Below are 17,126 nucleotides of genomic sequence, written 5' to 3' on the forward strand. Positions count from 1 at the left end.
ATTAACATTGTGTTACATTGGGGGTAGGGTGGCGCTGTTGAGCTCCTGTCAGCTCAGATCTGGAAGCCCATGACCAGAGAGTGAGTCAGCGAGAAGATGCAAGGGTCAAGCTGGGGTCATGGCACACTGATAAGAGAAAGTTTCAAAATAGTTGGGAACAACAGTACTTTTGTTAAATAAAACTGGTTATAAAGGCAGTATGCCTAATTAGTATTTGTGCCATATGGATGTTCAGTAATTTCATGCTGTGAAACACAATAAAGAATAGTGTTATTCATTTTCAAAATTACTTTGGATGAGTTTTTATTTTGCACAGTTAGGCTATAGGCATATTTAATTTCATGCACTGCAACATGAATGTTTAGTTTTGGCCCGCGACCCTCCACCCCGATGGCCACAGCCTTCCTCTCTGACCCTTCACAGGATGTAAACAATGAGCCAGGCAGTGGCTAACCTGTTAGCATATAGTAGGAAGACCACAGTACGACAGTTTTTCAAAGTAGTAAATGGAAATAAAGTGGTATGTGGGCTGTCGAGGGTTAAGCTCATAATTTCACTGTTTTTAGTACACATGGTCTTATTTATGGAATTATCTATTGCTTGAATTCGTCGAAAAATACACAAGATTAACCCAAGAATTTTAAAATCGTTCAGCCCTAATAAGGATGCCATAAGAACAGAAGGGAGACAACATCTATTATAGATATGTGAGAGATATAGGATTAATTATCGTTACCAGGAGGCCCAATGCCCAGCTCTGACTCTTGATTCAAGGCCTTTAATAAAAATTACACTTCAAGCTTTGTGTGTTTAAACACTGAACCAGTGTCTCTGTGACATGCAGGTTCTCATCATCTTTGTCATAGTCCCGCATGTGTAGCAGACTGCTCTGTTTGTTATACGCCTTCAGAGTAATGTGTCCCTTGAGAGTTACCGTAGCTGTTGTAAAGCAGGTTTTGCTGCTGTAATCAAAATAAAGCCAACGCTGTAGCTGGAGATGTATCTCTGTTTGCCGTTTATTATCTTATTTGTGAGGAGATATTAGGGCTGGGCAGTAATCGAGAATAAGATCAAATCGCAATTTAGCCTGCTGCAATTTTCAAATCACAAAAGGTGCAATATTCGTTTGACCTGAAATTTGTGTTAAAATAGCAGATTTAAACTTTTTTTTTGCAGCAGAGGTATTATGCATGACATATCATGCAATCACTCAGGTGTCATTTTTTAGAATAGTGTACAAAAAATCCTACCTTTTTCATTTTTGTACTTTTTTATTATTAAATACAAGAATGACAAAAAAAAAACATCAATGCAATGATTCATATCCAATTTGCAATACGAGTCAAAATCATCAGAATTAGACACTTGTAAAGAATTGTTTAGCCCTTGTTTAGGAATATAAGACAGTTAAGGAAAAACTGCACTATTGCAATATTGGGGGGAAAAAAAAATCACCATTAGATTATTTTCCAAAATCATTCAGCCCTAGTACATATTCAGTAAGACAAATCCAGAAAGTTCAGTTACGTACGGCTAAATGAGTTGAACTACTGTCACCTTAAATGTCTGTATGGTGTAATACATCCACCATGAGTACTCGAGTACCGTTTCCCATTGCTGGATGCTACCTGTCAAAGTATACCATCATTCCTGAGACAGATCAGCTGTTTGGCTTTAACCTCACTGTTTCAGAGGTGTTTCTGTGAATCAGACATCTGCCCTGTCTGCTGCGGCACAAACAGAGGTTGTAAACGTGACGCAGATGGACACAGACTGCTGTGTCACCATCCTGAAGGACATGGAGACGGCGGCTGGGCCTCGTTCACCAATGTAAAAGGAAGCGGAGGATTAAGCAGACGGTGTCTGTGTGCAGCATCAGATTACTAGCTCTTCTTTTCCTGTTATGAAATCAGATTACTGCTCCCCCCCACTAAGAGAAACAATATCCAGCCTTGAGATGGAGGAGTTATCGAGGAGGTGAAAGGGGAAAGTAAGCTCGTATCATCCCACAGACAGGCCTCCTCCGTTTAGCTCCTGATTAAAAGGTTTCATCTTGGGTTTAAAATGAACATACAGAGTTAGACAATGAATCAAAGAGATTAAGGCCAGGGATCATACTGGAGATAGCACGCAAACAACTCCAACTTCAGGACATAATAAATGGCTGTGCATCCCAGCATGGCGGGAACATAAAGACTAAGAGCTGATGGGCTCGTGTTCACTGACCCAGAACAAAGAGGAGACAAATGATGCTGCTGCAGCTCATGTCTTACTTTGTTTCTCCTCATCTTCTTTATTTGCTGACATCCACACAGCTCACATCTGTTTAGTACACACCGACTTAAGACAGAGAAATAAAGCCATGATCAGACCCTGAAAACGATACTGATGGAGATAAGATGCTGCCAATCATGAGCGAGGTTGTCCTCAGAGCCATGAGAATCAAAGAGCCAGGATGGAGGAGGATGATCTGCTCAGATGAAATAAACCTCACAGGAAAATAGGGAAGATCTGATTCCGTAGCTTCAGGGAAAACCTCCGAGACTCACACTGGGATACTTTGAAGACTTATACACATCTGGACTACTAGGGATGGAGATCAAAACTCAGACTGGGGTGGTCCTGTACCACGTCAAGTCACAACGAAAATGACTGTATAATACTTCTGAATTAAACTGCCAGCTAATTAAAGCACAGCTGCACAGAGAATCAAACTGAAGTGAAACACAGCATCTTTGACTGTCAGCTTGAAAAACTCCCATCAGCTTGTCTGCAGCAGGTCAGTCATCCTCCAACCAAAGCAGCCGTGATAAGATCCCCAAATTTTGTGGTATGTCCCTTTAGTTAAATACAGGGATCAGATGTTGAAATCTTTATTGAAACCAACAGGATGAAAACTACTTAAAGGTCACTAATCCCTGCTTGTCATTGCTAACTTTAGCCACACTCTACTTGGCACCCCTGCCTAACATCATATACATACACACACTGACACAATGACCCGGGATAAAGACTTCTGAGCTTTTTCTCCTCCTTATACAAGTCCCTTAACCCCTGTGCCCTCCTCAGATTTACTACCCTCTGGACACCTTTGAGGCAAAAATGTACACGTACTGAAAAACTGCTATTAAATCAGCATATGTAAAAAAAAAAAAAACAAATCTACTTTTTTTCATTAATCTCTTAAACAACTTTAGACTTGCTCAAAACTACCAAACATTCAATAATTTTCAAGATTTTAACCCTTTAAATGCCAGCTTGATTATTTGAAATATTAGATAACTGATCCCCCAAAATTAAGGAAATCAGCGCTGATCGATCGATGCATCCCTAGTTTAAATGCAATTTAACAGCTGGATACGAAAATAGTGGCCAGGAAACATCAACATCACCGGTGTGTGTGTGTGTGTGTGTGTGTGTGTGTGGGTGAGCTGCTTCCCCCTCACTGTGAAGGACAGACTACTGTTGACATGGCACGCTCTCTACACCACTAAACAGAGTGTTTTGTGTTATAATGATACCAATCATTGAAGTGAATCATTGGGAATATCAATGTCTGTAAAAATGGACCATCTATACCCCTGAAGAGTAAAAATTCAAGGACCAGAACTGTCACACAAAATCATTTCCAGATCTCAAACATTTTTTGCTCTCTGACCCAAATACTACAAGGTTTATTTTGAAAGCTTGTTAACTGCTAACAGATGCCGACCACAACAAGTTCTCAAACATTTTGGGGACTATGGAGCTTGTGTGGCAACCAGACAAAACCACCATCATGTCTGCAGTGACAGTACAGGTCATAAATTTCAAAACCAGAGCCATAAAAGATCTCTAAACTGTGTAAGAAGACTTCTCCTGCATGCTGCAGCACATTCTGTATTGTTAGTGGATAAACACAGCACCATGTTGACCTCTGCATTAGTGCCATTCCTGCAAATACCACATCGCTAGCTCAACAAATGCCTGAGTGGCCGTAGATACAGGCCGGCATGTGGGATTCCTGTGCAGGTCATATAAAGTGAAGGGTCATTAACGCTGAATATTGCAGGATTCTAAAAACAGAAAGCTTATTTTTCATTTCAACTACATTTCCAACTATGAGGATGTATTTTAGCTGGTCAGTCTTTGATTTTTCTATCAAACAAGGTCTACAAAGTGCTGGAGGTCAAAATCCTGTTAAAAAAGGATCCAGTGCACATTTTTAAAACCCCAATAAGGATTAGATTGTCACAGGGAATTAATAAAATGTATCAAATCCCAACATAAACCTTTTACTAGTAGATATTCTTCCACCTTCCTCTATTGCAGGAATGTCTGTGTTTTTAGTAAAGCTCATTCTTGCTGTTTAGCACACACAGACACTGTAATTTTCTTCTGAACTTTCAAGGTAAGCACATAAAGGAAAAGCCAGTTTGACGTCTAAATACAAATCCTTGAATCCCTGGATTAATCCTGCAAACAGTAAAGAAAAGTCTCTCAGGAGTCACCTTGTGGGCTTTAACTCTGAGCCTCATCCAGCAGCAACACTGAAGCATGGTCAGTTATTAATGAGGGGAAACTGGGACGAGGTGGGATAAACCCTCTTCATACTCAGCACATCTTCAGATGTTTTATGTTACTTTGGAAGGCAGTGAACACTTAAATCAATGGTTCTCAACCTTTTCAGCCCAGGACCCCCAAAATAAAGGTGCCAGAGACTGGGAACCCCCACTGGACCTGAAGGTGGTTGAACAGCCATGAACATTCAAAAACAGTTGTGTGCAGACAAGGACATCCACAAGGAGGGACAAAGGGGGAGGTTTCTAGGACCCAGCCAAACTGGGGGCCCATGGAGGTCAACAAAATCATGGTCCATTGGGAAGTTAAGCTGTGAAAACCAGATTTTATATTTGACCTAAATAATAACCACTCTTACCAAAGAAAAAAATATCTCTTTCTTTTCATTTGTGTAGTAAATAGCCTTCTTAAAATTAAATAACTTGTTAAAAACATATTTAAGATAGGTGAAAAATTGCTTAAATTTGTTGATTACAAAAAATGGTGGAAAAGGTGTTGAAATTGGATTTGTAAAGAACATAAATGGGTTAAAAGTAGCAAAAAATGGATATAAGTGGCCAAAAAATAACCAAAAGTCGATTAAATTGGCAAGAATGGGCACAAAAAGTGGTAAAAGTGGATTAAAAAGTGGTGAAATGGCTTTAGAGTGCAAAAAATTAAGAGAAAGTAGGTGGACTGGGATGAAAAATATATATAGATTGGCAAAAATGGGATAACTGGTTAAAAAGGGCAAAAAGGGGAGTAAAAAGTGGTTAATAGTAGCAATGAGGCAACAATAGGCAGAAAGTGGCAAGAATTAGATTAGAAGTGACAAAAGCAGGCAGAAAAAAGTGATGGAAAGGGTATAAAATTTACACAAATAAGTTTTAAGTGGCAAAAATGTGCTAAATTTGGCAACATTGATGTTAATAAGTGATGAAAAAAGGGTTAACATTTGGCAAAATTGGTGCAAAGTGGCAACAGTGTATTTTTGAAACATTTCTTTTTTTTTAAGGCACCTGGAGACCCCCTCTCAGTGTCTCGCAACCCCCAATGGGGTCCTGACCCCAAGGTTGAGAACCACTGACTTAGAGGAAGAAGCTTGCCTTGTAGGAAATAGCAGCACCACATAGTAAGAGAAAGACTGCAGAGTAACAGAGATTATTTTTGTCCAGCTACATCAGTTAGCTGACTGAGGATGGAAACGGTACAAACTAGTTTCATGCAGAGAAAAACTGCTCCACAGATTATGGTTACATTTAGACAAACAATTCCTAAAAGCAGGCTGCACAGCAGTGCAGGGGTGAGCCCTGCTGCCTCACAGTAAGAAGGCTAAAGCTCTATTGGACGGGCTTTTTCTGTGCTGAGTTCTCTTCGGTTATTCCCTCACATGCTTGTTAGATTAACTGGTGAGTCTAAATTGCCCCTAAGTGTGAGTGGGAGCGTGCCTGGTACATGTCAGCCCTGTGACTGACTTGCAACTAGGGCTGAACGATTTGGGAAAATAATCTAACTGCGATTTTTTTTTCACCCAACATTGCGATTGCGATTTAACATGTGATTGTTCTTCAGGTTCCTCATCTTATAAACCACTCTATATCATAACACACGATGCTATTTCCCAGAGAAATTTATATCCAATCTCCCAAAATCTACAAATAAATGTTCCAAAATTCTAAGAAAATAACTAAAAACTAAAAACCTGCCCCACCACAATAAATCAAATCAAATTTCCCCCAAAAATCAAATTAATTCCTCAGATTTTTATAAAACTACTTAAAAAAATCAAAGCAAACACCCCCCCCCAAAATCAAATAAACTTCTCAAAAATTTAAAAATAAATTTCTCAAATTTTCATGAAATTACCTTAAAGTTTCAAAGCTCATTCCCCCAGAAATTTGAATAAAATTCCCCAAAAATTTACAAATAAATGTTCCAAAATTATAAGAAAATAACTTAAATTTGAAAACCTGCCCTACCAAAATAAATCAAATCAAATTCCCAAAAATTCAAATAAATTCCTCAAATTTTCATAAAAATACTAAAAAAATCAAAGCACCCACCCCCCCAAAATCAAATAAACTTCTCAAAAATTAAAAAAAATAAATTTCTCAAGTTTTCATGAAATTACCTTAAAGTTTCAAAGCTAATTCCCCCAGAAATTTGAATCAAATTCCCCCAAAATTTAACAAATAAATGATTAAAGTTTCCATAAAAATACCTAAAATCTTCTAAACAAATTTCCAAAGAAATTTGAATCACATTCCCTAAAATTTAAAAATAAATTTCTCAAATTTTCAAGGAGATACTTACATTTTTTAAAGCAATATTCCCCCAAAAATTCAAATCAAATTCCTAAAAATGTCAAAATAAATTTCGAAAATTTCCACAAAAATATCTACAAATTTTTAAGCAAAAATCCCCCCAATTTTTCTTCTCTTTATTGCAAATTTGATATAAATTGTAATGAAGGAGTGATGATTTTAGGATTTCTTATTTTGAAGAACATAAAATTATACAAAACAAGAAAGCAGAAACTTTTGTCAATTATTCTAGAAAATATTAGCACTTAAATGTTTGCATTATGTGTAGAGCAAAAAAAACTCTGCTTAAAAAAATGAATAAGACTAGTATTTCAAAACACATTACAGGTTAAAGAAATATTGCACCCTCTGCGATTTAAAAATTGCAGTAGGTCACATTGTGATTTAATCTACATTTGGATTTATTGCCCAGCCCTACAGGAAACATTACATGCAGTAGCAACTTGTAAGAAGACACGGTGGTGCTACAACTAAGCTCCTCACCTTCCCTGCTCTGTTTTTAAAGTCTCTGGATGTGGAAGCAAGGAGGGTTGACCATATTACCGACGCCAATTATGGCTACTCGTCAACCTATTGTGAGACACAAATGTGGACTCTTGCATTAGCAATAACATCTTAAAGGCTGTAGCATTTGTAGTCGTTTGCATGAGCTCAAGACTTCTTGTCCAACATTATAAACAAATTTCTATGGGTTTAAGTTGATCCTGGGGGCAAGTGAAGGCATGCATATAAAATAAAAGGCAGTCTTCTATTACCCAGTGCCTTAGGTGTGTCAAGAGTAAGAAACTACGGCCCAGCGCTGAGAGATCCCCAGAGCTGAAAGCATATTTCCACTGAAATAAAATGCTCTCATGGCTCTGAGAGCTGCGAGCCTGGGAGGATCATTTTTACATGCAGCGTCTCATTAATGAAGCACAGCTGTGTGTAATACTATACCACAATAAAAAACAGTCCACTGCTTACAGTCCAAAGCTCTTGTCTGAAACTGAGCCACTTATCTGGACACCCGCATTTGCTTAAAGGCAAGTGGAGGAGCAAACAGCTGCATGCAGAATGGCCCTGCCCCTGAAAGAATGCCACAGCACAATCCCCCTCAACACGAGCCAAGGGCCGGGCTGCATGCAAGACCTTTAACGCCACGCTAAGATAAGTGGTCTAAAAACACATGAAAATAATACAGCAACAAAGAGTCAAAAATATCAACCATTCTGTCACAAAGATACTACAGCTTGTGTTGTTGAACAATGCTTGGCTCACCTGTACTCAATGCCTTGTGAATAATCCATCATCTCCATCCTTATCCATCTTTAATAGAGCACTGTGCATGCTGTTTACTATGGAGAAAAGGTGCAAAGTCGAAAGGCAGAGACAAGGAGCATCTATGCATCATGAATGGGGTGCTGACATGGAACCTGCTTTCTCAGCCTTAATGCACACAGATATCAACAGCATGCTAACACTCTGCTGTCTGAAAACAACAGTGGTAGCAGACACAGGGTGGGGGGTTTGAGAGGCTGCACAGATTCATCTCTAAAATGCAAGAAACTCTGAAATCTTCTGTAACGTGAAAAAGAGTTGCACGCGTGCAGTATGTTCAGCTCCACTTGGGCACGGTGCAAAACACCTGTGAGAGACAGAGACTGACTAGTGGCTGGGAAAAACAGACACATCATGTTCTGCAACGGGGATGCATACCCATAATTTTTTGATCGCAGGCACAATCAGTTAGTGGCGATGAAGTGGCAGACATAACTAGGGCCGAATGATCTGTGAAAATAATCTAATTGCGATTTTTGTCCTCAACATTGCGATTTGATATGCGATTATTTTTGGGTTACTCATCTTAAATATTTTTCAATAAACACAAGCAATACATTTCTATGTTATTACCTTCACAACATTATATTGAACAGGGGTCATCAAGTTGTTTTGCACAAGGGCCAGATTTAGTCTCGACAGAAACTCTGGGGGCCAGACTTTCAAATACACAAAAATTAAAGAAATATTTTGGTCTGGTTAACATATTATTGTAGTAGTATTTGTATTTTCTTTCAAAACACAGGACATTTTTAGGCATGACCAGTGAGATCTATCCCTATCTATCATGCAGCAGACCACAAGGAGACAGACCTGAAACAGAACTGGCCGGGCCCCTGAAAATCCCAGAAAATGAGCCCTCCACGATTGTGATTTAACACGAGTATTAACTACTTTTAACCCCTTTTTGCCTCTTTAACCCAATTTTTGCCATTCTTAAACCCCTTTAAACCACTTTTCCTGCATGTTTTATCCCCTTTGTGCCACTCTTATCCATTTTTGTCACTTTTCTTCAATGTTTGCCTCTTTTTAACCTCTTTTCATTACATTTTTTTAAAAAATAGTTGCAACTTTTAACCAATTTTTGCCACTTTTCAACCATTTTTGCCTCTCTTTAACACCCTTTTGCAAGTTTCCTGCCAATTATTTCCCTTGTGTGCCACTCTTCAACACCTTTTCACTAATTTGCCTGGCTATTTATGATGTATTTTTGCCACTTTAAGCCATTTTTAATACTTTTTGCCCCTTTAACCCAATGTTTGCCATTCTTGAACCCCTTTAAACCACTTTTCCCACGTTTTATCCTCTTAGTGCCACTCTTTTATCCATTTTTGCCATTTTCTTCTATTTTTGCCTATTTTAACCAATGTTTAGTACTTTTCTGAACTATTTTTTGTCATTTGCAACCAATTTATGATACTTTTTGCCCCTTTTTCCCTCTTCAACCAATTTTTGCCACATTTTAACTACTTTTCACCACTTTATCTGGTCATTTTTTCAGCACTTCTGCCAACCTTAACTCTTAAATATCCACTACTTATGACAGTAAACTTGTGTAAAAACAGATCAAATGTTAAGTCATTGTCAAACTATTTCATATTAGTTATTTGTGGGATGGATTTAACAGCTGCCGACATTTAAAGCCAAAGGATACTCTTTAAACCACAACATCTTCTTTTCCTCTTTTTCTGAATTTAATGATCTTTCGGGGGCCTGACAGGAAGCTTTGAGGGGCCTGAAATGGCCCCTGGGCCGCCAGTTGATGATCAGTGAAATAGAATATTCTAGGTAAAAACAATTTAAAACAAAGCTAATTGGGATTTTTTTTGGCTCATATAGCAAATTTGATAACATTTTCTTCTGGGCTGATCATTTTTACGTCATCTCATTTTAAATAAGTAAAACAGGAATATTTATTCTAAAAAAACTTGAATGTTTGCATGATGTGCTTAAAATATCTCCTGCAAAAAAGTCTTATGCTGGTATTTTGACACATTTCAAGTCTAAGAAGTATTGCAACTTTTGCTATTTGTGAATTGCAGCAGGCCATATTGCAATTTAATAAAATTTGCAATTAACTGCCCAGCCCTAGACATAACTGTAGCGCTCAGTGATGCTGTTGTATATTAGAGTGAAATAACAGAGACTGGCTGTTTAGTTATGGTTACCAGGATCCAATTCATTTGCATTTTTTTTCCTCTGCTGGTGGCATAAAGCTAGGCAATGTTTTCAGCACAATCACAGCCCTGCACAACAGAAGTAGGGGTTTGGGACCCATCGACCCCAAAGATCAGGCATTTAATCTCTTAAGGTTAGTCACAGAGACACCTCATGATCTCCCGGCAGAAAGTCTAGCAAGTCAGATCGTCCTGCCTCATAAGATTTGTTGAGTCTTGTCAGTGGAGAGGGATCAATCAACCAATGAGAGCACAAAGCGCACTCATAAGTCACAAATGTAAATAAACCAAAGCAAAACAAGAGTGATACAGTTGTAGCCGTGAGACAACACAATGAGACCGAGGAAAACTTCGTTGAGCTCTGACATCCATGACTTTATGATGTTGTGTTGAGGGACTATCCATTCATCCATTTTCTATACCGGGGTCACGGGGAGGCTGGAGCCTATCCCAGCTGTCACTGGGTGAGAGGTCAATTGCCAGTCAATCACAGGTCTGACATAGTGACAACCAGACACGCTCACACCTACGGGCAATTTAGAGTGATCAATCAACCAAACAAGCGTGTTTTTGGTGGTGGGAGGAAGCCAGGAAGCATGCACAGGTAGAACATGCAAACTCCAAACAGAAAGGCCCTGACCGGGAAGCGAACCAGGAACCTTCTAACCCCTGCGCTGCCATGCAGCCTGTGTTGACTAACAGGCTGAAAAAAGAGAAAGAGAAATAGCAGACATGCTCCAGAAACCCAGTGAGTGACTAGCATTAGCATTAGCAACAATCTGGGTACCATTTACCATAATGCTTGGATGGACACACAAATAAAAATGATCAACCATTGTTTCTAAGTCCCCTGTCAACCATCATGATGCCTTCATCAGGTCTCCATTTAAAACTTTGCATAGCATGCTAATATGACAACACTAGAGCCCACGCTTCCTGGTGTGTTGCCCTTTCTGTTTTTGATTGGCTAGTAACGTTGGTTAGGTTGAGAGTTAGAGCTGTGTTACTCTCAGACTATTTGCAGGTCAACTCACATAACAAACAGCGTCCACAGCTAATGCATTTTCCCCTCTGACATCTGCTGAGGTGTTTAGACGCTGCAGGAAAAATCAGTTTCATCTCTGCAGGAATGTCATGTCAGACAAACATCGACGATCCTGTAGTTTTTGTGTGAGATGATGTGAGATTAAGGTCAGGGAATCTTTTTGACCTTTCCAGAGCTTCAATATAAAATAGAGTCATGTTGTCAGAAATAGGACAGAACAAAAAAGGCTAAAAAAACAGCAGAAATAATAAAAGACTATCTGAACAGAGCTATGAAAGATCAGCATCACTGAGTGTAAATTGTCAATGCTTCCCATAATGCTCTGATTCCATTGACACATGCAGACTCATGCAGGCTTAAAGAGGCAGCAGGCAAACACACATCGACTGTGGAGGAAACCCTCCCCTCACAGCCCGCTTCTCTCCCATAGAGTGGAGCAGATCTAGGTCAAAGCTGATTAATGTGCCCACAGCTCCCGAGAGGCTTCTGGTCAGGTGGCAGCAGTGCCTGCTCCCTGCCGATGAATACTAATGCACACACAGTGTTTCTGAACATTACTGCTACGCTGGAAACCACATAAAGACAATGCAGACGGCCGAGTACATCTGCATACAGAACGGGAACAATCACTACGCTTTACTCGCGCATTGTGTAAACCGCTCCGTCAACACTGTGACTGGCTGAGTTATGTCTGTGTTTGTCCATGTTTAGCTCACAATGAGCTACACAGCAGTATTTAAACATAAACACAGCACAGACAACAACATATAAAAATGATATTTATGTCATTTAATTTAATCTACTCCATTTAGGTAGCTCAGAGGAGCACAGAGGACAGGAAAGATCACAACGACTGTGACTTCAATACAGGCAAACATAATCAAATTGTGATTTTCTTCCCCCAATATTGTGATTGCAATTTATTATGTGATTATTCTTGGGTTAACCCTTTACCTACTCAGTCTAAAAATGGCGATTTGGACATATTTTGTTATTCTGGCTGTAAAATAGTCAGGAAATGCCCTAAGTCTGAGAGTTTTGCTCCCTTTTCCCAGGAGTACTTGAACTTGACTTTTCAACATCTGGTTAATGATTATTGCACATTATATGGAATTGTCAGCAGTTTAAAAGAAGAAAAACACAAAAACAGATTTGTTTTTCATGGCTTCTATGAGAAGAAATGTTGTTATTGCTCATGAAGTTTAGATTTGACATTTGAAATGTGAACCTATACATGTTTAGAACAATCAGCAGTCATTTTTTGAGTCTAGGACTCTGGGTGTGCAAAACAGTGCAAAAGATAACTATATACATAGGCGACAGTTAGTGCAAATAAAGGTGGAAAAATGCATTCTCAGCATTCTCAGTAACATATTGTTATTGCACATGACAGACACGCACAAATGCCACTATCTAACGCTATTTTTGAAAACAAAACACCACTCTCACTCACTCTCCTTTTACTCTCTTCCTTCACTCTCCTTTCTCACTCGTCTTCTGCCAAAGCTGCCGTTTTCGCGGTTCGACACTACCGTAATATATATACCACACATCATATATTGGTGGAAAGCACAGATTCTCAGCTCTCTGTCAGTGTTGGAATTTTTTAGATTGAGCAAACTTTGGAGGAGTTACAGTGTTGAGAATCCGTGTAGCGGTCTCATGATACTTCTGGTGTTTTGCTATGAATGCTCAGTGTCATATGGTTGCGAGTACCGTAATGAACTATATATGTGCACATGCCCACAATTCTCAGCTTTCCAACACTGCTGGAATTTTTTTGATCAGACAAACTTTGACAGAGTTACGGTAGTAATACTCCGGGCATATAAAACACAGCGCCGGCACCGGCTCAGTAGGTCAAGAGTTAACATAAGGACAACCCTAGTTTAAACTATTTTTCAGCAAGGTTTACTGGCTTTTTTCCCAGCCTGAATTATCCCCAAAACAATTTTAACCATCCTAAAATAGGGTTGGGCAATTAATCGCAGATTAGATTAAATCGCAATATGACCTGCTGCAATTTACAAATCACTGACATTGCAATATTTCTTTAACTTGAAATGCGTCAAAATAGCAGTTTAAGAAATCAACGTTTTGCAACAGCAGAGATTTTATGTACATTATGCAAACATTCAAGTGTCAAACTTTTTATAATGGTTTACAAAACTCCTCCTTTTCATGTTTTATGTGTGTTTTTCTTAATTTAATAATTTAATTTATTTTAATTTACTTTATTTTTATCCTTTCTATAGATACTGAATGCCACTTTCAGCTACTTTTATGCCATTTTATGCTATTTTTATGCTTTTTCAGCTATTTTTGTGCTTTTGGCTATTTTCAGCAGTTCTTCCACAGTTCAGCTCTCAGCACCCCCACGCAATTTCAGCTGAAATTGCAATTTTGATCTAGTCACATCCGACATTTTGCCATTGTATTTCAGCATATATCGACTGTAAATTCTGTCCAACCATACTAATAAATTAGTGGAGTTTTAGTTTGAACCTACAGACCTATGTCAGCTGAGGTCTTTTTCTTTATTTATCCTCATTGTTTAAACTTAAATGTGTTTTTTAAGGACCAAAGTTTGTTTCCTTGGTCATCCTTAAATATCGGTATCGGCTTAAAATGAATCTGTAAATATGGGCATTTCGGATATCAGCAAAAATCCAATATCGTGCATCCCCAGTCCCGACCCACCAGTTGAGAACCGCTCTTTTAAACCTCCACACTCCATATACATAGTGTACATCTTGCCAAATAGGTCTTGGGTGATGTCTACATGCAAATGTCTTATACATTTACAGGAAATGGCAGGCATTGCCCTGCAGGCTGGCTTGTGCAGTTTAGATACTCACAGCCAGCTGGCTGCAGAGCTCAGACAGCTTCTGACCGTCAGCGCTGCTACCGGGTGAAGATGACGACTGAATAAAGCCTGTCAAAATATTTCCTGCTGAAATACTTTAAAATGTCACTTTTTGAAAACCACACAGTATCTGCTATTTTGTGATTGACAGCATTAAAAGCTATGACTGCTTCACCATATTGGTGTAAAGGTGGGGAATGGATCCATCAAAAATTGCAGGCAAACCCCTGTTTGCAGTTGAAAATTGAGATTTAGACTAACAAAAACCAAGAATGGGTGCTTGGGACTTGCACCGATGCATTCTCAGCATCAGTATCAGCCAACATCCACCAAAAAAAGCCCAGCAAAAACCTAACAGTCAGGACCATAATGTCATTTTACATCTCCTGATCAGGGAAATGTGGTACCGTATCGACCAGCAATGACCATGTTTTTGCACACTGCCTTCCTTACCCCTGTAAACAGCTTTCCAGGATGTTGCCTACAACTTTCACAACAAGAAAAGCACTCAGAGAGCGCAGACCTCCACCATCAGCCCTATCTCCCAATAGTGAAGAATCCTTTAAAAACATTCCTGGATCCAAACGGTGATCCGGATCACTTCCAAAATCGCCATTTACTCCTTCCCCGGTGGGGTGGAGACACAGTGAGGCAAAGCACTGGCTTCGCTATGTGTGGACTGTCATGGCGGAAGCACCCATGGTCTCACCGGATGACTGGAAGTCATGGCAGAGGGTGAATATTCCTCTATTCCTCCCAGCATTGTGAGTATTCTCACTACAATTCACTGTCTTTCTCTCTGTTACGCTCCGACTCGTCTCCTCGACTGGGCGTCCATCTTTCAAAGTCTATGAACTCCGAAACTTTGAATAGAAACCCACCCACAAATGCTGCTGGGATTGAAGTTACTCACGTCCGCCATCTCCTGGCGTAAAGTGGTAACAGCGCAGACCTCCACCATTAGCCCTATCTCCCAATAGTAAAGAATCCTTTAAAAATTCCTGGATCCAGACAGTGATCCGTATCTCTCCCTAAATCCAATCTGTTCTTCCTTATGCCAGTACGATATTTCCTGAAAATTTCATGAAAATCCGTCCATAATTTTTTGAGTTATGTTGCTAACAAACAAACAAACCCACCTGATCACATAATCTCCTTGGCAGAGATAATTAGTATTCTTTAAAAAAATGTTTCAAAAAAGGGGCTACTCAGTCAACAATCAATCAGCTCTCACTTTAATTTAAGTGAGGAGCAGAGGGAGACAGTCGGTGCTCCGCTTGGTTTGAAAAGTGAGAGAGCAAAGGAGGATGACAGCAGGGTATCAGCTGGTAAACAAAAAAGGTCAAATGACTTCAGTCATATGAGACCACTCTGGTTATGAGGAGTCAGACCGGGAACAATGCAAAATAACTTCCAGAACGTGTTACAAGAATCTATGAATGAAATCATCTGGTCTCTATGTGGATGAAAATAATCCTGGTTCTGATTCCAGCCCTGGTGACAACCATCCATGCAGATGAAGCTTCAACTATCAGAGAAAATGCCAAGCATTGCCCCGCAGGCTTGCTCATGCAGGTCCTAAATACCAGCAGCCGTTTGCTCAGACAGCTCCTGACCCACAGAGCTGCTAAAAGATGCGGATGATGTCCGCACGGCTCCATGCCACTGTATTTATAGACAGTTATGCTGCTATTTGGTGGCATGCTTCCTGTGAAACAGTCAAAGCACAGGCCTACATTAAATAAATACATATAAAGCTCCACACAACAACAATACCACAGGGAAGAAGGTAAACAAGTGTGACAGTTATTTCTGTTAGCTTAACTTTTGTTAACGGCTGCTAGTTATCATAACGGTCGATTTAAAACTGAGTACAACAAAACAATTCAACCCTTTAGGAGTGTATTTAAAATGTTCTTCTGATTGTAAATGTTTGGGATAGATTATCTGATCAAACTAAAGCTTTAAAGTCCAAAATAAACACTGAGAATAAAGTGCTTATATCATGAAACATGAGAGGAGAGGAACTGGAGCACCAATGCTATGTGGTAGCTAGGTAGCGTTAGCATTAGCCACATGCTAGTTAGCCTGGTGTGTTTTGAAATGTGTGTCAGCTCGTCTGTATCGTTGCTGTCAGTCAGCCCGCTGTTAGCCTCCTTTTATCACACTCGGAATTATTTTACACTCCGTGTCCGCATCTTTGTGGTGTCTCAGTGTTAGTGTTACCTCGGCACGCAGCTGGGGGATGATCGGTCTATCTCCCAGGTCGCAAACAGGTTCATGGGTACGGGCATGCTGCCGGAGCCCAGCACCACAGCCCCGGCTAACCCTGCGGTCGGCAGGCTGCTCGGTACCGGTCCTCCTCCGCCGCTGCTTGGGCTCAGGAAAGCGGCTCGGACGCCTCCTCTCTCTACAGCCGCCGCCATCATCACCTCCTCCTCCGGGGAGCAGCTCTAGCTGAGTGTGGGACGAACGGGAGGAGCCGCTGGACTGTGTGGCTGCTCCTCTCTGCTCCTCTTCACTGAGGCTGCTCCTGTCTCTGACTGAGAGGCTGTGAGGAGGGCGGGGCCTGTTTACGCCGATAGGGGGCGACAGATCCCTGGTTCAGCTGTGGGACTGTTTAACGGAGGGGGAGAGGAGCTAATTACCCTACATCTGCGACTCAACCCTGCTCAACCAAAGAGCCCAAATGTTGGAAATACCTTTGCAAGCGTCACAATCTGAGTGCTAAAAGGTGGCAGGAATGGTAAAAGTGGCAAAACAGGGGAAAAACAGCAAAAGATGGAGGAAAATGGGAAAAAAAGGGTGGGAAAAATGGGCAAAAACAGCAAAAAATGTGGAGAAAAAAATGAAAAAAA

At 40.1% G+C, this 17,126-nt stretch overlaps 1 protein-coding gene across 1 annotated transcript in view; it reads right to left on the reverse strand.

Moving 5' to 3' along the window:
* zmp:0000000755 (phosphofurin acidic cluster sorting protein 2) overlaps positions 1–16,794 on the reverse strand; it is a 122,288-nt gene extending 105,494 nt beyond the window's left edge. Inside the window, exon 1 of the mRNA XM_041788829.1 lies at positions 16,495–16,794. Within this exon, the coding sequence (XP_041644763.1) occupies positions 16,495–16,697 (203 nt within the window). The 5' untranslated portion in view covers positions 16,698–16,794. The remainder of the gene's footprint in view (positions 1–16,494) is intronic.
* Positions 16,795–17,126: the final 332 nt, after the last annotated feature.

The sequence above is a fragment of the Cheilinus undulatus genome, linkage group 6 (assembly GCF_018320785.1).
Source record: "Cheilinus undulatus linkage group 6, ASM1832078v1, whole genome shotgun sequence".
NCBI classification, from domain to species: domain Eukaryota; kingdom Metazoa; phylum Chordata; class Actinopteri; order Labriformes; family Labridae; genus Cheilinus; species Cheilinus undulatus.